Here is a 22990-nt window from a genome sequence, read left to right as displayed (position 1 = left end):
TACTATAGACTTTTATTTCCACAAAAGACAGAAGAGATTAAAACTTCTCAGGCTAAGCAGTGCGGTTGAGGGGAGATGCATATTTTTACCTTCCCCGATGGAAAGATAGATGAGCAGTGGTGATCTGAGTCAGCCAGCTTTAATATGGTCTGTCAGGAAACAATGGAATAAGATACGACATTTAAGGCAACACTTCTAAAAAGTGGCAGAACCACAACATGACTAGCCTGTGCAACTCATCAGCACAGTTTACCACAGCCCATTCCTGCAGGATTTGGAAGAATTAGATATGTGAAATGCTAGAAATGATAGTTTCTCCATCAGAATGAAAATAAACATATGGTACAAAGTTTCCAGACTTGCAGATGTCCCAGTCCTTCATCTGGGATGGTTCAATAGAGGCAGGATTTTCAAAAAACTGTTCCCTAGGTTGCCTTGCATTTTTATATGAAGCACCTTAGACCAGAATCTGTCAGAACTAATATACCACACCAGATGAAATGAACTAGCGCAATGAAAATGTATATATTTAATATAAACCCATCTCTGTCCATTGGTAATTAAGGCCTGGTCAAAAAAAAAAAAAAAAAAAAGTCTTCTCAAGCCCCTAAAGAATAAGATTATTCCTTGAGATGGAGGAGTCTTTCACAAGATTATTTGAACAAATGTGTGTTAGTCCCATGCAAAAGATTAAGAAATAAGTTCAGCTCTAACATAAATTAACTGATTCAGTCAAAGGCAATTGCAGTAACTGCAAACTTTCTCATTTTCCTCTATTCCACTCTCCTTCTAAGTCAGCAACTATGCTGTTTCCCTGTATGTGAGATTCCACCTTTCTTCACCTATTCCTTCTGCTTTTGTTACTGACCAGTTTGGCCCTGGTGTTTGAGAAAAGATGCAACTCAGTTATCAGCCTTTCCTTGCTTGGTGGAGTTTAGTTTACAGCTTCAGGAAACAACTGGGGGTCATGTTCATGCAATCTCCCAGGAGTGCAAAGAGAAGAGAGAGGAAATTCTAGGATCAGGTCCACACCCCATTTTCAGGCTCTTCAACAAAAGGGAAAAAGTAGGAAAACAAAACAAAACAACCCCACAACTTTTTTCTTTTTCAATCTGTATTAAGATAATGTGTCACTGTACTCTGAATGTTCTGCTTTCATACACTTGACTGGTGGAAGCCAGACAGGCTGAAGCTATCTAGTCACACTACTTGAAAAATCAGGTTTCATCAGGAGAAAACACTTCTTTTCATGTTTCAAAAATATACTTCCCATTTGGATAACTAGTCATCACTTAGACTTGAGCTCACAGGACCTTTAAGCTGAGCCCTGTTGCTCTGCACTAGTCAGCTTGAGCTTTGCAAACTCATGCAGCTCACTGCTGAGGCAGAGGTTTGATGTTGTTGTCATCAGTAGTAGGCAGGCTTGTAGAACTCCTGTCAGAGCTTTTTGCCTGCTGTCTTCCTCAATTCCTTGCCTGCGGGTTCAGGCAAGGACAAAGCAGTGAGTGGAGGTTGTCACTGCTCCATGCCTTGCACTTCTGTAAAGCTGCCCAACATGCCCCAAGTGAAAACTAGCCATTGACTGCACCTCAAAGGCTTTCAGCTGCCATAGTCTTCATTACATCCTACTAACAACTAGGAAAGGGCCCTGGCAGGGGCTAGGCATGCCTTTAGGAGGCTCCCACAATGAAAGGAGCAAAGCATTCAAACAAGTGTCTCGCTGTCTCTCTCAATTAAGCAGACAATATTACATTGTCACTGCTGTAAATACTTTAGTATGCCAAATTGTGCCGGTTTGCCTCTCAGCTCTCACCCACAGCTGTAATAAATCAGGGCAAGTGTGAGCAGCTTTGCATTTTAAGTAACCTCTAGGCATTGTATGCTGGAGCAGAAAAGTCTCCCCTGAGCCCAAATAGAAGTTGGTCCAGTCATGCCTGATAGCAGCCAGCCCAGATAAGACACTGAAGAGCAGAGCAAGCAGGCTGGGATATAGTCCTAATGCCCCAGAATTATCTGCCACCAGATTCTACATATTTTTAACCAAAAGTTGAAACACATATCTGGGGAGGTAAGGGACAGTTAGACTAGGTGAACTCCAGCATGAACCCTGTGCATAGCTCAGGGATTCAGCTCTGGGACTGAAAGACAGAGAGATTGACCCCCACGTGTCTTCAGCAGTTCTTCATAGATCTTTCTTCCATGTGCATGGAAGGGCAGACCAATGTTTTTTAGTTGCTGCAGCATCCTGCGGTGGCTACGGCTTTCATACCTTCTAGTTCAGCAGGTGGTGGAAGAGCAGCTGCTCTTCCACCATCTCTTATTTTGCTCTTATTTTATGGCAAACTTCCGGATATCTAAGCCAGTGGCTGCCATAAAAGTGAAGCTTGGAGGGAGAGGAGGGACTCTGACTGCTGTGGTGAAAAGTGATCCTCCCCACAGCAGTCCTGATTCTTGTCTTTCCTAGGCATCAGCAAAACCAACAAATTTGACATGCTCTCTTCATATCCTGCCTCTTCACATGCCTCTGGCACCTGGTTGGTTTTTTTTTTAGTAGGAGAAGCAGAACAGTCTTGGCCCTTCAACTGGAGGTAGCAAAATCCACCTCTTGGTATTTGCTGCTGACAGCAGCACAGCAGAGTAGGTTGACTCACCCTATTCCACTTTTAAAGTGAATCAGATGTCCTCATCTCAGCAGAGCAATGCCTATGAAAAGTGTGGGAGTACAGCATTGCAACATGTCTCTGAGAGCTCTTCACCACCACCACTTAGAGCTGCCCTCTCATTATGCAAAGTGGGGGAGCAATAAGATGTTTTCAGTACAAAAATTTCAGTGATCAGTCAAAAGATTTCAGTTACCAGACTTATGCTTTCTTTGCTTGGTTTGGCCCATGTGCATTTTGCTTGCCACATGGGCTAATGGAAAATATGACTGTTCTGAAAAAACGGGCTCACTCTGAATTTGAAGTGCAGCACACAGTACAAAAATGCCACTTGGACTTATTAAGAGATTTCTTGGGCTCATCTTACACTGAAGCAGTAACATTACACTAAAGCATTTACTGGTGCTTAGCCACACAGTAAAGCAACTGTCCAGAACTGGGAGCAGCAGTAGACAGTCCTGAGCCATAAACCTTCAGATTGTGATACCACCAATGGTAAGTTGATTTAAGGAGAAAGAGAACAAATCCACATTCCTGCTCTGATGAAAGCTCTACTGTGCCTCTGATCAGGCAGGTAGTTGACCAGGTGTGCGCTCAAGCAAAAAGCTCTCTTCCACTTGAGTAAGGGATTTTATCAAACTGTTGATGTAGGAAAGCCCTTGCTCTCTAGATACAAAATTCTGAAATAATTTTCATATCAAATACATTCAATTCTACTTTCTGAGGACTCCAGTACTCTCTCTTTCCCAGACACACAGAAATATTTGCTTGCTGCTTTTCCCAGTCACTTAAAACGCACAGCCCATTTTTATTCACAAGTTGAAACACACGTGTCTGGGAAGGTGATGGAGGGACAAATGGATGGAGGTGATGGAGACTGGACAAACTCCAGCACGAACCTCATTCATATCTCAGGGACTCTATAGCATTAAAGGAGAGGCAGGCAGGAGGCCAAAACCGTTTGTTCTTTTTCTTCTCCCATTAGACTCCTAAAGGTACCTGCTTGGAGTCAGTGAAGATTGCCATTGATACTGGTTACCGCCATATTGATGGTGCCTTTGTCTACTACAATGAGCATGAAGTGGGACAAGCCATCCGGGAGAAGATTGCTGAAGGAAGAATCAAGCGGGAAGACATTTTTTACTGCGGCAAGGTGAGAAGCTATATTTGGATTATTTACACTAAGTCCATAATTTCTTGTGAATGTGCTTTCTTAAGAATGCCAGTGGTCAACATCTGGCATACTTCCAGATCCAACATCCTTTATTTTTCTTTCCTAGCATTACCATAATGCTGCAGAGCTTTACAAGAACTGGATTTGCCGTTAAGCACAGGAATCACTGTTGTTTTCAGTTTAAAGCCCTGTTAGCATTCTGCTTAGTAGTATAGGTACCTGCAAGTTTAGACAATTGTTACATTCAGCGGTGCTTCCTAATCTGTTACTGTCCCATGTATTTTGCTGGCATGCACATTTATATAGTCACATACTGAGCCTGATGTGGATAATGATCTGGCAAATGAGTTATTTTCTGTTAGAGTAATTCCCCATACAGGTTTGCTGCGATACTGCACAATGAAAGGGGTGGGAGCAACCATCTGTGTACCAGGAAAACAGCAAGTACATTGGTACTATTGCCAGAAAACTACTCATCAAGCTACACCCTTAGTTACTGTATCACCTGTCATTAAAAAGTTCTAGGATGATGAATCAACTTACTTGGAGAGAAGATGTCATCACACTTCTGCTCTAGAGCAACATGGCTAAAGTAATGCGTGAGCTAGTTAGTACTTTAAAGCCTTGGCTCTAAGAGTTGATTCTCTCTTAGAAGAATGAGAGCTTTTGTCAGACACTTCCATCAGACAAGGGATACTACAATTACAATGACTATCCCAGGTATAAGCAATAAAGTTCATTGTACATTGCATAATAAAGGTCAGATGGCCCCAGAAAATTTTGTCCAGGTTTTAGTGAAGTCTATGGCTTCAAGTCCCCCTTCCTGCAGTGCTTCTTTGAACTTATCAACATAATATTTTCCTTTTCCTTTCCCAAATAAGACATAATCCACAAAAGTTATTCAACAACCTTGGAAATAAATACCATGGCTCCTAGGGTGAAAGATACCATGGGATAAAAGGCCCATTTTACTGTGAGCAATTTAGTTAAGCTCTATGATCTGGGAAACTAAGCTTCAGATGGGGTAGCTTACAGACCAAGTGGATTTTCAGCAGCTGTAGACCAATTTCCAAGTACAGCAATTTCCAATCTGTAAAGTATGCAACTCTTTTCCAAGTTCCCTGCTTGGGTCTAGTAGTAAGAACCTTGCCATCCTAAGAAAAACTTGGTGTTCTCACATTTTCCACCTTTATCAGGGTAGTCTCCCAGTCTCTCATATGCCAGATATGTTGATTTGAATCAGTTGAAATACTTTGTTTCAACTGTTTTATAGTTTCATTACTGCAAATTACCAGCAATATTCCAAATCAAAAACACAGAGTTGTGCCAAAAGGTTAGAACCAGATGTCCTAACAATTTTGAACCTTTTAACTTTCCCAACTGCTTCCCCTGCAGTTTATTTTCCCACATAAGCCTCTAGGTTCTGTGAAAGCACATCTCTTTGTAAAGTTTCCAAACTTATTTTATTACATCTTTCTATGTTCAGTTGTCTGATCTAATCACTGGAGTATTTTCCTAGTTGATAATCACCACTTAAACATTGAGCCACCTATAAAACTGCATTCAATTTGTTGATTGTAAGTTCAGTTTTCCCCTAAACTGCAGATCCTGCAAGCCACAGGGCTGCAACATGCAGTATCACAAAAGTCAGCACTTGTGGTTGCAGCCTGCCTTGTGACTCTGAGATGGGACATGTGGATTTATCTTTCTGTTGTGTCCTACTTGTGCTTGCCAAAACTTCAGGTGCTCAGGGTGCTCATTAGAGCATATCTGTAAAGACTTCAAAGGAAGAAGTAGAAAATATTTTGCAACCAATTCAATCCATCGCAATCCAGAATTTTCACAGGTTTCAGTGAACATTTTCACAGCAGCTCTGAACTTCCCAGGAGGAATGGGACTGGATATCCCTTGCCTAATGAGCTTTTGTATCTTTAGCCTTATGTACCTCACAAACTTGAGAGTTACAAACAAGTACCAAGCCACTGGTAGGTACCTCAGCCACAGGTTGGTAACTGACCGATACAAACTGTTGCATCTTCTAGGAAACATGGTAGTTACAGTAGACCACTCTCAGAAGCTGTTTGCACATCAGAAGTTAGTTTTCTTTTCAGCCTTGCTGACCCCAAAAGCGCTGGAAATTCCCAAAACCTTTCAGATTTAAGCCCCTCATGCAGATAACTTCTTAAGCAGAGATGATGTTTTGGCTTCAACTGGAAGCTGGTTTATCAGCAGGAACTAACAAGAACAGCCCTACCGAGTGGCAGTGTTACTGGAATAGTGACTTGGTGCATTCACGCTGCATCTGCCAGTTGAAATCATCAGCACTTGCACTTGGCTCTTGCTGCTGGCTGGCTGATCAGGCAGAGCAGCTCAGCATCCAGAAATTTTAGAGGTTTTATATCAACTGCCAACATCTCACTTGGCTTATATTGCAAGACCTTTTGCGTCTCCTCTTTCATCCCAAGATATTTCTTTCATTAAACTAGAAGTAACATTTCCAGGAAACATGGTGTCCTGAAATGCCAAAGCCAGCTGGCAGCTTTGACTGCTCAAACATCTACATGGGTTCTACTTAGGTAGATAACACAATAACTTGTAAAAATCATGAAAACAGTTATGAAACTCTTAAGTTTCCATGGCATCTATGTTATTAACATAGTACAAATGTTTGCTATTTCTAAAGGCTGTTTCTTTAGAACTTTTGCTGTTTGTTCAAAAGAAGTATATTCACTGGAAAGGACTAAGCTCAATAAGACTGCGGTAGAAAGGGAGCTAGGAAAAACTGCTTCTCAACTATCAACATACTTCAGGTTACTAAATTTCCAAAACACAGTAATGAAACAAAATAAACATCAAGAGTATACAGACTCATTTCCTTAGTTATATTCAAGTCCATCTCATTTTACATATGCACTGCTTAAAAAACACCCAGACCAAAGGCTTTCAGGAAATCCACTGGAACAGCTTAAAACTCTGAGAGGAAGATCTTGGTCCCTTTACTGTAGTGCACCTCAGCCTGTATAATCACCATCTAGTGATCACAAAGTCTTCATATCTTGCAAAATACAAATGGTCAAGGTCTGGTACGGATTTCCAGGTGCCAAACCCTGTTTTGGTTCATCAGCTTAGGGCAGGGTCAAATGTGCTGTGCTCAACACAACTGAACTTAAAGATAACACACCCTTGTCTCTGCTGGCAGAACTGAGCAGATTGTTTCCCCGAGGAACATCTATAATATAGTGTAAAAAAAGAACACACACCTAAAATAATTTAAAGCTCACCTAGGCTCTGTTCTTTGATACCTATAACCATAATCTTCCCCTGAAAATGGCAATTCAAGTGTTTCATGTCTCAAGAACAAATTCATTCTACACCTTGGCATGCAGTGACTGCCAGCTTTGGTGGCAGAACTGACTAGACAATGACCATACAAACAAACTGTAGATTTTTCCAGCCAATAAAGGTGCCAAAAAACTCAATATGACTCCTCATGTCAGTTCTGTGAATTGAAAAAAAAAGGTAAAATAGCCCAGTTTATTGTGTGCAGACAAATGGCACTTTAAACTTTCCATTGTGTGTTAATTCCGGGTTTTGTCAATTTTAACTACAGCAATCCATTTACAAAGAGCTCTTGGTTACTAATTACCATGCTATGTTATTATCCTTACAAGATAATTTGCATCAGTGGAGTTCAGCTAGAGATAGTACTGAAAGCTCATCAACTAAGCACACTCCATAGCAACATCAGGGCATAACCCTGCAAGGAAGCAGTTGTGATTAAGGAGGTTGAAAAGGCTCTAACTAGTCACACCTGCATTGCGGTAACTAAACATTATACATCTTTCAGTGAGGACCAGGGAGTAAACTAAAACTTTCCTAGATCAGGCAGTCACTCAGGCTCCACAACCACAGGAGAAAACCAAAAGATTCTCTTTGTCTCTTTGTGCTGGGTGCTTGGCTGTTCAACAGCTAACTCACATGATGCGAGCTTCTGCCTTCAAGCATAAAACTGACCACAGATTTCTTGTGGGAACAAAGTTTTCCAGTGAAAGCATATGCTTGGAAAGCTCAGAAAACAAAAGGAATCTGTCTAAGATCATTGAGCAAGGGTTTGCAGTAAACTCAACTCAGAAGATCCTGTGTTGTAATAAACAAATATGCCGTCTTTACTTGACAGTCCTGGGCAAGGATTTCTGCCTTATCTGCTACACCTGACAGGATAAATCCCCTCACCTCTGTCTTGCACTGTGCATAACAGGCTCTGACAGAAAGATAAGACTGTGTGTGTGCGGGGTGGTTCAGCTGGAGGATGCTCACTGTTACTCCTGGCACCCAGAAAAGAACCTGTGCTTGTTTCCCCAGCTGTGGAATACCTGTCACCCCCCGGAGCTGGTGCGTCCCACGCTGGAGAAAACCCTGAAGATCCTGCAGCTGGACTATGTTGACCTCTACATCATTGAGCTTCCAATGGCTTTCAAGGTAAAAACCAAAATTAACCAAAGAAAGTGCATGATTGGCTTCAACCAAGGTCTCCATGTAGCATCTTCCTTGCAACTTCCAGTCCATGTTAAAAATAGCCTTTTGGCCAGATAATGCTTGATATATACTGCATAAATACATTTCTGCTCACTGCCCACACAGGGAGGCTTGTACGTGGTATGAGAACAATTACTGACAGTTGTTGTGTGGGGTCTCTCCACGGGAAGGACAGTTCTCCTAGCTGGGGTTGAACACTTCCTCACTGACAAATTACTGTAGCTGAATACTGAAGCAGCACATGTGTCTTGATCCTGAGCCATGGGCAGGGAGTCACTGATGGAAAGTAGTTATACAAAGCAGCAAAGGGGCATTGGCAAAGTTTGGAGGGGGGGCAAGGGAAAGTGGAAAAAGCCAACAAGTTAATTTCCTTACTCTGTCCCAAAACCAAAGTAGTAATAAAGCCACTGGGCAAATTGTAGTTATAATCTCCTTGAAGTCCACTGCCTCTCTTGCACAGCTTCAGTAGACCACAGCTGGTCCCAAACACAGGTTGTCCATCTCTCACACTTTAAAGTTAAAGCCTGATACTCCCTCCTACTGCTGATTCTGGGCAGCTTGTAGCCAAAACCTTTGAGTGCCAGGAGCTCACATCAGAGTTGTATGCTTGTTTTGCAACAAGCTCTTGAAGGTCCTGAAAGTTTCTTGTTTCATGGGATTTTGTTTCTTGTTTTACAGTTTTTGTCTGCAATTAAATGATAGAAAAGCAAATTAAATAATACTGCAATTAGAAGAATGAGATTCAAAACATATTTAAGTAGGTTTGAACCAATTAAATCCTTTTCTTAAAGAGAATAGGGTCAGGCAATTAGGTGGCTAATTGTTTCTGAGGGATATTTAAGCTGTAAACTGGCCTCTTTCTGCAAGAAAGGTAGTTCTCTTGTTATTAAAATTGTGTTTTGCTACAGACTCCAAAATGCCAGAAGCATCACGTAGGAAGTGATATACCAATGAAGCAATCACTTCAGACCTGCAGTTCTTTCTTCCCCAAGGAAGCCCTATCCCATTAAGACCTGTATAGGAGTAACTGGGCTCAGATATTAAAACTTTATTTATATGGTCCCACGTATGGAATCCTTTGGGGTACATTTTTTAAAATTTCCCACCGCTTGCAATTTCCTGTTTCCCTCTGCTTGTGTTTGTATTCTCCAGTAGTTCATTCTCCCACATAGTGAAGGTCATTGTCTCACAATATAAAAGTATAGACAGCTGGCTTTAAAGTAATGTACATCTGACTCCCTGAGGCCTGTATCAACAATCTGAGTTGTTAAAGGAGTATCGGTCCTAGAGATTCATTCATGTTCCCCATGAAAATGGAGAAAAAAAGAAGTTGCTTTCTGCCTGAAAAATAGATATTTTTCTGTGCCAAATAGAGAAAGAAAAAGAACCTATCCTTTTGCAGTGGTGACAGGTTTTCTTTCTTTGTTCCCTCTCTCACAAATACACCCATCCTGCATGCAATGCTTGCCTTTGGTGAGGAGTGTGCAGGTGTAACACTAACAAAATCCTGCTCTGCCCTCATTGCAAACATTGGTGCTTTACTGTCTCTCAAAAGCCTTCTAGCAAAAGCAGTCACTGCTTGAAGCCAGCGTGAAGACAAAACTTACAGTCCTTGAAACTGGTAAGAAACATGCCCCTGCAAAGCCAAGCAGTGTGAGCTGTTACAGGGACTTTTAGGCTGATGACCAGTGGAACAGGTCTCCTCTGGGCTGCTATGTTCCCTCTGCTTGGGTAGATCATACTCAATGGCAGGTTTTCTAGGGGGTTTTCCTCAGATGACTGATCCATTTTTCAATGGATCTCTCAAATGATCTCCAAATCCCTCCCAACTAAATTATTCTGTGATCTAGTGGGAAAGAATGTATTTTATCCTTATATTGAACAAGTCTCATCCAAGTATCTTCTTGTCATTTTAAGAGGATAAATCAGAACAGATCAATGGCCTCACTGTTTGACTTCCTATCACCTTCTGTTTGTGCAACAGGCATTCGCAAGTTGTTAAAATTGCTCTTTTGAGAAAGCCTGCTTGTCAAAGACCATTTTGTGAAAGTGATGGGATGTGCAGACCTGCCTTCCAGCATCTGTGTGGGTGAGGAAATTATTGTAATGGGAGTATGGTTTTTCCTCTCAGAGGTTACCAAGTGCTGTCTTTTAAATATGCAAGTTGTCTGGTAGCATTTGGAGTGCCTTCAGACTTTGAGCATGACATGATACAACATGATCCCTGCACAGTGGGAGTGATGTGTGGTGTTGTCCCACTTACTTCAGCGCTCATATTGCTACATGGTGGGCAGCTACCTTACATTTAGTCTAAAGTGTGTGGCTATCTCCAGGGGAACTGTGAGACAAGAACTGCTGTGATGTAGTCCATGAGAAATCAAAGCTGAGAAATGTGACCTTTACAAAGACCCGGTAACCACCATCCTGTAACCACCAAAACACTACCTTTCTCTCAGCATTTTATTACTCTTTACCCATCTGCAGACAGTTCTCCCATTCAGGAACTCCCTTGTAATAAAAGGTAGCTTGGCAGAGAAAATATTGCCTGGAGACTATTGAGCAGAGTCAACTGTACTTCAGCATCTTGTATAGTCCACTGGAGGCAGGAGGAAGGATTAATCCTTGTAGAAACCTACAATAGCTGCCACTACTTAGTCAAGATAACTTAATCTTCAACCAGTGTTCATCCTAAGTTTGTTCACTTTTTAGAACACAAGTGATAGAAATAGAGGGAAATGGCGGCATGATAAAGCAGCTAATGTAATTGCTTTGTATTGACTACTACAAAATAGTGTTGAACAGAAGTTAATAAATTAGAAGTGGATCAGTGTAAAAAGGTCTTGAATTCAGACTCATCCCCTGAACTCAAAGAAATCCAGCTGCTATGCATTGAGCTTGGAGAGTCTGCTGGGATAACATGGGGATGAACAGTTGCTTCCATAACACCATGGGGTAGTTTTGTAAAAAGGGCTTCTCCACCTCAAGCTATGATGTCAATTTGTCTTCTAATGGAAAAAAAATGACCCAACAGCCATCTACCTCCTTCTAATAAAGACTTTTTTTTTTCCAGCAAGACATAGAAACAAAGGCAACAAGTTGTCTTTGTGAAATTCATTGAGAAAAAACAGCACACTTGGAGAAGACAGGCTTATGCCTGTAACTTAGACATTGGCCTCTGAAATCTGAGGCTGTGTTTTTCTTAGGCTCACTTTTCCCATGAAATGCATTGAGTTTGAACTTGACTGAATTTGGAGGCGCCAGTTACGGATCATATTAGTCACAGATGCATATTCCCAAGGAGTTACCACGTCAACATCTTGTACCCAGGCCTTTGAAGTGTAGCAGTTTGCCGTCAGATCAAATGTCAAACATCACTGAAGAGGTTTTCATGGGAAAAAGGTGAAACTGTGATCAGACAAAAGAGGGGGGAGATGTTAATGCATTCCTGCAACAACAGTGAAGTGACCAGCAAGCAAGAGAAAGCTATGCTTATGAGCTCTGAAGCCGTGTTTGAGGGGTATAGAGATAGGAAGAAAGAGTTCCTAGTGCCCAAAGAAAGGTGGTGAGTGAACTTAAAAGGTTCACAGCCTTTACTATAGCTACACATGTACTAGTAGAAAAGGGCTGTTGGAAACGGTCCCTCCAACAACTGGGAGGTGTACTAAGCTGGTACTCTTCCCAGGTGGCTAAGCAGGATCAGGGGAAGGACTGGGAAGAAAGGAGAAAAAGAGTGTAAGAGAATACAGGCTGGTACTCTAACCCAGTCCTTTGGAAGGAGTCCGGTCCTTTGGATGCCACAACATAAAGTTTATTGGAAAACAAGGCCATCCAGGAACTTCTGAGTGTGCACTCATGTGAAGTGTATCCAAGGATGATCTAGCAGTTGGGCATGTGGTAAGCCCAGCACAAATGACCTGTTGAACTTTTGGTGTTTCAGAAAATTTGTGATTTTTTTGTTGTTGTTGTTTGCTAGTAGAAACAGCCTCTGGAAAAATCTTTGTTTTGAGGAGTGAATTTTTTTCTTTAAAGCACACAAATGTGGTTTTACTTTTCAGCCTGGAGATGCAATCTACCCAAAAGATGAAAATGGAAAAATTATCTACCATGAGACAGACTTATGTGCCACTTGGGAGGTAAGCAAACACAGCATCCATACAGACATGCTTTAAAATCACAGATCTTCATTCTCAGTTTTCCTTGTGGCCTTCATCACTAATGCTGAGGCATATTGACAAGGCAAATGGATCAAAATCTACTAGCTCCATGGATAAATTTTTATGCTTGTAAAAGTATGGGTGCTGCTTCTTGCCATCACTTAATCATTTTTATAACAAAATAAAGCATTGAAAGAAGGAATGTAAATGTCAGGTGCTTCAACAGAGTGCACTCTACATACGCTAGTTGTGGTCCCTGTCTCCTCTATCAGATCTTTACAGAAGGAGAAAGTCACTAAGAAGTGACTGCATCCTCCTCAAAAAAGGAAGCTTTTCACCGTCAAGAAAAAACAGAATTTGCCCTAAAGCTCACCATGAAAAAAAAACAACAAACCAACACAAAATGCACAAAAAAATCCAACAACAAAACCTAAACTTCTAAATTCAATTATCAAATGAGAACACAAGGTTTTTCTGCTAAGAAAACTTGGAGGGGAGTAGCATTTGCCTGAAAGATTACATCCTAAATTTATTTCTGCTGCACTCTAGTTCTTCAACCAGATGTTTCCTTAAGCTTACTGCCACTTGGCTTCACAATCTCAGGTGAGACAGGAAGTGAGATTAGCAACTTCCTCACATTCCTGCCTTTCCAAGCCTTTGACTCACTTTAATCCATGGCCAAAGCTGGTCAGTTCTCCATCTGCAATAGGCCTGTTGCAGAAACATCCCTAATTCAGCGCAGTTCGCACCAAGGGAGATAACATGGGCACATTTCACTTCAGCTTGCACCATCCAGAGCTGGACAGTTTGTCGCAGTTTAGCTGTACTTGAGGTAGAGCAGATAAAGATGGAAAATGGTGAAATTCTGAGTGCAAGTTCAAAGTGGAAGAGTGCCAGGAGCAGGCTTGGGCTTTCCCCTGGCAGCTGAGATACCCAAGCTTCATCTCGGGGGGAATGGGGACTTCCACATTAGCTGTTTATTTACGCTTGTCTTTGGCTGATGCAGTTCATTCCTTTTATTCACAGGCTAATTGCTCAAGTGTTGAAAGCAACAGTTGTTTGGTCACTGTTATGTTTTTATCTTCAAGCTAGTGCTTACTATAAAGAATGTAGTAGGCTGCTCTCTTCAGCTAATAAGCTAAGAGAAAAATAGGTGGCAGTGAGTGCCTGTAACAGTGTCAATCTAAATAAAACTGGCTAAACTCAATCCAAATAATTTCACTCTCTCAATATGGTGCTGGCAGGCAAAAATGGCTCCAGATGACTGTATTTGCTGACTTGTCACTGAGTGATACAAAGCATATGAGGCCAAGTAGAGGTCATCAAATACATAGTGCTTCTTACCTCCCTGCTTTCAGCTCCCGTGAGACAGAAAGAAATAACAAAACCAGCAGGAGGGGCATGCAGCTCCACAGTGGGGTCTGCTCTGTCTCAAGCAGTCACTGAATTATTTGTATGTAGACTTTCTGGGAGCAAAGTGGGAGACCATAGGAAAGGAACCTCTTTCCCCTCAACATCCCAGCAGATGAGGCTAATGAAGACCAGGGCATGTGCTCATATCCAGTATTCTCAAGGTTATTACAATTTGCCTGAAGTGCAGAATATTTAGAATTCACTCTCTGTATTTCCCCCCCCTCTCTGTACTGTACTGAAATTTTCTGTGCTGGTTTTGTGATGTGCCTTGCCAGATATTTAGGGGATTTCACGGAATAGAGATTTCATATGAAAAACTGCTGTACAATCAAAAGGAATAGACTTATCACAAAAGCAATCTGTTCTGTTCACTCTCACTTCTTCAGCTTTGAGGCAATGCTAAAGCAGCATAAACTAAAAAGACTCCCTATCTGTATCTCAGATTAATCTTTCTGCTCTCCAGACAAATTTTACCTTTACAGGAGGTACGAAATACTAGGGGCCTGGAAACAAGCCTACATGGGAACGGAGTTTAGAATAGTAGGAAGGTAACAGCCCTTACGAGTTCTGCTGCAGCAAAGGTTTGTCTGCAAACTCAAGGATGGTCTATATTCCACCTATCTCTCAAACACATGCTCCAAGGAGTCAAGCCAACACATAGGACTACACTGGTCTTTTGCTTTCTTTGCAGGCTATGGAAGCATGTAAAGATGCAGGCTTGGCAAAGTCTATTGGAGTATCTAATTTCAATCGCAGGCAGCTGGAGATGATCCTGAACAAGCCAGGACTTAAGTACAAACCTGTCAGCAACCAGGTATGACTGCAAGCCAAGGGCAGTGCCTACCATGGTGCCTCTGCCCTGTAGGGAATGCAGCGGTATGCACAGCCTAAAACCACCATGGGCAGAAAGGTGACATATGCTTTGCCACAGATGCTGCCCTCCATACTGTCACACTTCCATTGCTAGCTTGAAAAGTATTACTCATCCTACCTAGGTTAAAGATAAATATAGGAAGGTGCCGAAACAATCGCTTTCTCTGTTCCTGCTCCAGGACTATTAAACTATTGCCTTTGTGCCAAAGCTCCATAATAAGGTTGAATTCTGAGTCAATGCAGACCTTAAATCACTTCTATGTATCTTGTTTCAAGTTCAAAAAATTCCCCAGACAAACCATTCAGAGCTAACCAGTCCTCGATGAAGCCATGTCTACCTCAGCTGACACCAAACCAAAACAACCTTAAGTATCAGGGATCCTGAGTCACTCTAAGATTCTCAAGCTTCAAAGCCATTAGAAGTAACTCCTAAATTCCCCGTACTTGCTCTCTTGTGCCTTTTCTATAAGACATCATTAAGAATTAGAGAAAAAATGAAGTTAAAAAAGAGACTTCATTAAGCAACCACATGTGAGCTGAACAAGCCCATGAAGATGACGGGCATGTCCAAGTTAAATTACAGCAGTGGGGCTCAGAGGAGGCTGTAAGTGGCAGTGACCCATCTGAATGCCCAATACCTTTGGCTCTGGCATTTGGCAGGTCATTGCATTTCCTAGAATCACAGGGTAGCCCTTCTGACTCATCTGGCACAAACGAATATCCACATTAGTAGTATCAGAGAAGAGGCCAGAGACCAACTGGGACCAAATTCCCATCCTCAGCACGTGGCCTGAAGAGCTAGGATTGACTTGAAGCAGGGCAGGGGCATTGGCCGTGGCCTTCATTTCTGTCTTTAGCTTGCAGGGAAAGGCAGCCTGTGAAAGGAGGAAATTCCAGAACCCTTCACTGGTATTAACATGCCCGGGGGGTGCAAAATGTAATTGCCGTTTCTGGCGTGCCCCTAAGACTGCACTGAGCATTGCTGGTGCTTCCTGGGTCAAGGAAAACCAGGCAAAAGATTAAACACAGCTTAGGGCAGCTAGCCAGCAAGCAAGCATAGATGTGCCAACTAGCTTCAGACAGCCTGCAAACAGTGGTTGCTCTGTCACCTTGTAGACATCCCTTTCCCAGAGACTGTGAGAGCACAGCCAGAAAAATCCCTGCCTGTAAGGGAACAGTATTTGCAATGTGGTAGGGCAAAGCTTGTAACAAGGTCATAAACACTACGAAATATCTCTATGAAATACCTTTATATCTGGAACAGCTTATGCCAACACTTCCCCTAAAATCAACATTAGATTAGTCATCCTGAATGCAAGAGGCAGAGAAACAAAGAACTGACCCACATGAGATGCGTTGTTTTCTCAGCCTACTTCTCTAGTGAGCTTCCCTCGCCTCCATCCCCCACAGCTATTGCAACCTTTCAACTAGGGGCCAATAAAAATTCCTTGCAGCCAAATCATAATCACAGGTGTTGATCTGCTGTCTACCAAAACCCAAAAAAAAAATCACCCAGCAGCATTCAATTAAAACAGTAACCACAGACTGAGTTTCCCTATTCCTTAGCATACATCCTTTCCTGAAAGGATCACCTGGTCTGTATCTCTCACAAATACTGGGACACCATTTGCTTCTGTATCTTGTCCTGTTGATTAATCATTCTTTCTACATTATTCTTGTAGGTTGAATGCCATCCCTATTTCACCCAACCCAAACTCTTAGAATTTTGCAGACAGCATGACATTGTTATTGTTGGGTATAGTCCACTGGGAACATCCAGGGATGAATCATGGTGAGTCCCCATGTTACTTTCTAATAGAAGGGCAATATCCAGGGAAAGAATAATGGTTCTCCACTGCTGGGACTCCATGCATAATATCTTTGTCCCCATTTTTCAAAGTAGTTTCAGATTTTAATGTTTAAATATTACTGTTGTGAATGTAAACTTGCAAACCATCTGCTGCATGCTGTCACTAAAATATGCCAGGTGTCTGTACAGGAGGTTACCTTAGTTCTCTGACAGAAAACAAGGGTCTAACTGGGGCTGAGGCTTAAGTGAGGAAGTGGAAACTAAGTCAATGTTAGGATATCACACAAGAAGTCACCTTTGACAGCCCTCCAATTTAAATGCCAGAGCTTTTCATCCGTCTTTCACATTACTTGTCAAAATAGGGGCAGCATTTTATCCATAAACAAGTAAATGCCTCTATATTTTGGCATTACAGTTTTTTTATTTTCTTTTTTTTCCAACTTTCTTCTAGGGTAAATGTGTCCTCCCCTCCTTTACTGAAGGATCCTGTGCTGAATGCCATTGGTAAAAAGTACAACAAGACAGCGGCGCAGGTTGCTTTGCGTTTCAGCATCCAGAGAGGGGTGGTGGTAATCCCCAAAAGCTTCAATCCACAGCGCATCAAAGAGAATTTCCAGGTAAATGTATTTCGATGGTGCATGGATGAATCCATTTACACTCACTTAGCCCTTACAGAAGGTGATTTCCGCATTTTTTTCTGTAGGCTTGACCAACGTCAAGCTTTGCCACATTTGATGCTTTTTGTCCCCATCACTTAATGGTACCATGCTAAAGCAGTGACTGAGCAAAATAAAGGATATTCTCATGTCTTTTAACCCTGTGGAGTAGCTAAAGTTCCAGCTGGTGCCATATCCCAGAGCACCAGTTACTGCAATGAGCAGCACGGGTGAGATGCAGTAATTCAGTAGATCAGCAGACCAAGGTTTCTAGCTGCAGGTAGTCAGTAATGACTGACTTGTTCTGCTCAATCTTCAGGTGTTGGGCAGCTATGTTAGGGAAGGGTTGCTGCATAGAGGTGTGCCAGAAAGGTTTATAACCACACCACCAGAAAGCATCTGGCTTTACCACTACACTCAAAAAAGATGACGAATTAATTCCCATGACCCTTGCAGCATTCAGCACCCGCACTGCTCCCTAGTTTTCCTACCAATGTATTGCTTTCAAAGCTGGTGGCCCAGTGCTTGCAAGAGTGCAAGCAAATGGGGCTGACTTAATCATGTCCTCAAGACTTTCCTATAAATGCAAGTACAGATTCTGGGGGAGAGAGGGAGGATGGGGCATTGTACGTCTGAAATCTGGAATATATGAATGTTAATTACAACAAGAAGTGTAAACCTATGCCTAACATCTCTTTCCATTAGATCTTTGATTTCTCCCTCACTGAAAAAGAGATGAAAGAAATTGAAGCCCTGAACAAAAACGTTCGTTACGTGGAACTGCTAATGTAAGTCCAGAAGGAATCCTAGATCCTCACAGAACATTCCCTTTTTTTCAAAGGATTAAAAATAAAAATAACTTCCTTTTTTTTTTTTTACATAAACAACCTCATTTTAAGGTAAGGCTTAATGCAGCCTTAATATGCTCCTGGGGCCATTGCAAAAATAAGCGTGCAATACTTGCTTACAGCTCATACGTCAAAAGCCCACCTAGTAGAGAGTGACTGTATCTGGCTATTCTATCCCTGATCCACCTCCTTAAACACTTGCTGCTTTATGTTGGAATGACAGTCTCAGTCACTGACAAAGTGTAGCATTACCCCTGTCTAGCAGTGTGGGAATCAGAGTTGAAATTCAAATAGGAGCATTTTCTTGTCTTTCTACTCCTTCACTCCAGTGCTCGGCAAGCCATAATGCTGCTCAAGTACAATTGTTTATAGATTTTAAGCCTAGTGTTACCATGTGAAAATCTAAAATTGAAGACCACTGCTATAGATAGCCACAGGGCTAATTTAGGGAGAGCTATGCCATCCAGAGGGACCTTGACACGCTTGTGAGGTGGGCTGATGCCAACCTCATGAAGTTTAACCATGCCAAGTGCAAGGTCCTACACCTGGGTTGGAGCAATCCCAGGCACGGCTACAGGTTGGGCAGAGAAGAGATTCAAAGCAGCCCTGTGGAGAAGGACTTGGGGGTGCTGGTTGATGAGAAAATGAACAAGAGCAGGCAGTGTGTGCTTGCAGCCCAGAAAAGCCAACCATATCCTGGGCTGCATCAAAAGGAGCATGACCAGCAGGTCGAAGGAGGTGATCCTGCCCCTCTACTCTGCTCTTGTGAGACCTCAACTGGAGTATTGTGTGCAGTTCTGGTGTCCTCAACATAAAAAGGACATGGAATTGTTGGAATAAGTCCAGAGAAGGGCCTCGAGGATGATCAGGGGACTGGAGCACCTCCCATATGAAGACAGGCTGAGAAAGTTGGGGCTGTTCAGCCTGGAGAAGAGAAGGCTGCGTGGAGACCTCATAGCAGCCATCCAGTATCTGAAGGGGGCCTATAGGGATGCTGGGGAGGGACTCTTCATTAGGGACTGTAGTGACAGGACAAGGGTTAAAACTTAAACAGGGGAAGTTTAGGTTGGATATAAGAAGGAAATTCTTTCCTGTTAGGGTGGTGAGGCACTGGAATAGGTTGCCCAGGGAGGTTGTGAATGCTCCATCCCTGGCAATGTTCAAGGCCAGGTTGGATGAGGCCTTGGGTGATATGATTTAGCATAAGATGTCCCTGCCTATGGCAGGGGGTTTGGAACTAGATGATCTTAAGGTCCTTTCCAACCCTGACGATTCTATGACTCTATGTTCCTTCTTATTACCTAATACTTTGGTTAGAGCATCAGAATTTGCCTGGACAACTTTCTCATTAAAGACAATACACCTTTAGTGACCACAAGTGGTCAAAAACTTTGTTTCAGCCTTTCCTCTGACACCATCTTCTTCAGCAACCTCCCTCTCCTGCTGTCATGTTGAGTTGTACGTTCTTATATGGAAAGCAGAAAGCCATGCAGCTTGTTTGACTGCTAGATGACTTCCCAGTTATCCAAGAACTAACACGGCTTGATCTCTTGCTGCTTATGATCTAAAGCTTACTACCCAATGTGGTTTTGCTTCACCACTCCAGAAGGCTCAGTCTGACCCAACTTTCTCTTTCAGAGAATGAGGCCATTTGTTTTTCCTTCAGTTCAACAACATCTACAGTTTATGGCCAAATTTTATGCTTTCCCCTTTTCAGGGCACTCAATGTGTAGCAAATGCTAGAGATTCATTTCCATGCATTTCTCCTGGATTATCAGTGTCTTGACAAACTGTAGTGTGCTCAAGCACTAAAATTAATGCAAAGCAGAATAGCAGCATCAATAGCACTCTTGCTCAAAAGAGGAGGGAACAACAGAGCACACAATTGCTCAAAAGAGGAGGGAAATGTTGCAAAGGGACAAATAAACCACTTACTGTGCTGTTACGTATGATAGGAAATATGAACTAATTTAAAAGCATCATAATGGAGTTTGTCTTTCATATTTAAGCTGGGCCAGGTGCTCTGAAGCTTTAGTTTCTTAAAATTCAAAATAGCCTTCCATCAATTAGCACCACTTTGGTTCCAGAAGGCTTCTTACAAATGGGCTAGCAGATTGCTATGTGTGTTTTGGTATTTGAAATGGTTTGTTTTTTCATAGCTAAATTAAGCTATAAACACCATTTAAACTTTTAGTGTGTATACACACAAAATGTAACCTTGGTGCAAATCCAAGAGCCTTTTTTTCAGAAGCAAAACTAAAGATGTAAATGCCCACAAGAGAAGAACTTTCTAAGCCTAATAAATGACTAATAAATGCTTTACTTTATTAGACTTAATTTGGTCATGGGAGGCCACTTAGGACAAGGAAAACAAAAGGCATAGGATGGTTACTGCCAGCTCTATTTTTCCACAGGAGTGCCATGTTTGGGGAAAATGCTTTAATACAGTGTGACTTCAACTGTGAAAAATGGCTTCTTAGAAAAGTGATGTTGCCATGCAAGGAGCAGCTAAACATACATCTGCCCACTCTGTCTTCTCACACTACAGTGTCTGGAATTGACACTGCAACAGATGAGTTACCAACCTAAGAAGATTTCTTGTTTCATCCAGCAATATGTATCTGAAAAGTCAAACCATCATACAGAAGGAATTCTGGTTAGTCAACTTTGTGCAAAACCTTCAGCTGCTGTGATGCAAATGCCAGCAGGAATGGAAAAATCTAGCTTTTTCCTCTGGCTCTTCCAGTTATCAACTACCATGGGTACTGTGTGCAAATCGGTTGTTTGATGGTGTGAGTAAGCCCATATGAACAGGATATTGCAGTCATAAGGAAAAAGTTAGCAAGTTAAGTATTGAATAGAAAATGAAGGTTTTGTAAAAAAATATGAGTATTTCAGGAAGTGCCAGTCTGAAGTGGTTTCTTCTCCCCTTGGAGCAATCTAGAAGCATTGTGCTGGGCAATTTTTACATTAATCCATCAGCCTATCTTGTGCTTCTGGTCTCTGCTATGGATATTCTTCCTTACCAGTTATTCCAAGCTGCATTGACTCCTCTGAGTGCATCATTTTCACTCAAAGGACTCAGACCTTTGAACATGTGCGATCTGATTAGCAAGTGTGCTTGATAGATGGAAAGTAGAGATACGACATTGGCAACTCACACTGAAACCAAACAAGCCAAAGTGTTGTGGCTTGTTTTTTGAACCAGCTCAATCTGTTAATGTGTAAACACTTCAGCTTGGCTGAATATTGGAATGAAATGTTTTGACACAACCAATTCAAAATGTTTGATGCCTTCCAGTTAGTTAACTTCAATATTGTGAAATATATCCTTCCCAAACTCCAACGATCCACAGCTGGGATAAATGCCAGTATTTGTTGTGCTCTGCTGTAAGGCAAAGCAGCCAGCTGCCATGGTACACCTGAGAATGCTCTTCAGAAATTTTTACTTTTGCTAATGGAAAGTGTTTGTCAAGCCAGAGTTTGTGGTTTAGCATCATCTTCTCAAACAAACAAGAAAACGCACAACAAAACACAACCACCTCTCTCTCAAACCTGCCAATGATGGGCAAACCCTGTTGGGTTTTTTTCCACCTGGGACCCTGCGAATTTTATTTTTGCCTTTTATAGAGATCCTAGATCATGCATCTTCCCTGGGCATGCAGTTCATAGAGTGAAGCCTGAAGTGTCTCCACCTTAGGGTTGTTCATGGCTGCATGGTACCATTCTCCCCTGAACTGGGTCACCCCAAAGTTGTTTCATAGATTCTCTGCCACTGCTGCTATTAACCTTGCAGAGCCCCTGCTTCTAGCCTGAGCTAGAGTACTGCCAGACCTAGTCAAGATATGGCAGCCACTTGGAGAAATGCATCATATCAGACCCAGACTTGTTCATATCAGCTCTAAGTGCATAAGCCGAAGTAGCACAGTCTGGTGTCTCCACCTTCCCTTCAAATATAGGCCTTATTTCTGAGGATCTTTCTAGATATCTGATCAAAATATCTTCTGCTTCAACAATGCACACACAGTGAAGCTAAAACACTTCTACTAAGCCAAGTTAAATCCACTGAGTTAACCAGCAAGAACAGCTGATAAAAAACATTTGTTGGTTTTTCCCATCTGTCCTTAAGGTCTGTAAGCCTTAAGAACGGTCCTTCACTGTCTTCTCCTTAAATGCACAGGTTTGCTTCCCTGCAGGGAAGATCATTCAGAGCAGACAGCTTCTGAATAAGCAGAAAAGCCTTCCATGAAGGCCACCTATATATGGCAAGGAAGAGGTTTGCCAGGCACAGGACAGTGATATCCTGTGATATCACAAATATGACGGTGATATAAGCGATGTGATATCCCTCTTCAGCCAAGCAGCTCACTTGTTTCATCTCACTTATCCACAGGTGGCGTGACCATCCAGAGTACCCCTTCAGCGATGAATACTGAAAACAAGGTGCATCTGGGCAGTTTCCAAACTTGGTGCCACTGGGCATTGCTGAAAGGGACCCAGCGTTTGGTGCTTTGACTTCATTGGAGACTGTTAAAATCAGCATTAAAAACATGACATTTACTTTCTCCTGTCTTGTCAGTCTCTTATTGCTACTGAAGAGCGTATCTATTTAACCTATTGAATCTCTGGTTTTGGCTTAGGAGATTGAAGCTTCAAAAACTGTCAGCTGATAAAATTGAAGATTTCTCTTGAAAAACAGACTTACTAGCTCAAACCAAGTCATTTTCACTCAATGGCGCATTCTTTGCTGAATTTGAAACAAGAAGTTCTGCTTCAGTAGATGTGAAGCAGTACCATTTTGTTTCACAGCTCAAGTGAAAGTTAGGAGCAGGGAACTAATTGGATGATATAACAATATACATAAAA

The 22990-nt window shown here is 42.0% G+C and overlaps 1 protein-coding gene across 1 annotated transcript in view; it reads left to right on the top strand.

Moving 5' to 3' along the window:
- The window catches only part of AKR1D1 (aldo-keto reductase family 1 member D1), a 35678-nt gene extending 12991 nt beyond the window's left edge, over positions 1-22687 (top strand). Inside the window, exons 2-9 of the mRNA XM_061444943.1 lie at positions 3646-3813; positions 8197-8313; positions 12426-12503; positions 14629-14751; positions 16493-16602; positions 17072-17237; positions 17982-18064; positions 22518-22687. Coding sequence (XP_061300927.1) covers positions 3646-3813; positions 8197-8313; positions 12426-12503; positions 14629-14751; positions 16493-16602; positions 17072-17237; positions 17982-18064; positions 22518-22560 — 888 coding nt within the window. The 3' untranslated portion in view covers positions 22561-22687. The remainder of the gene's footprint in view (positions 1-3645; positions 3814-8196; positions 8314-12425; positions 12504-14628; positions 14752-16492; positions 16603-17071; positions 17238-17981; positions 18065-22517) is intronic.
- The last annotated feature ends 303 nt before the right edge of the window (positions 22688-22990 follow it).

Source organism: Pezoporus flaviventris, unplaced genomic scaffold (assembly GCF_033815535.1).
Source record: "Pezoporus flaviventris isolate CSIRO_AGI_PZ_B2104156 unplaced genomic scaffold, CSIRO_AGI_Pfla_v1 ptg000002l, whole genome shotgun sequence".
In the NCBI taxonomy this organism is placed as follows: domain Eukaryota; kingdom Metazoa; phylum Chordata; class Aves; order Psittaciformes; family Psittacidae; genus Pezoporus; species Pezoporus flaviventris.
This window is presented reverse-complemented; position numbering and strand designations above follow the sequence as displayed.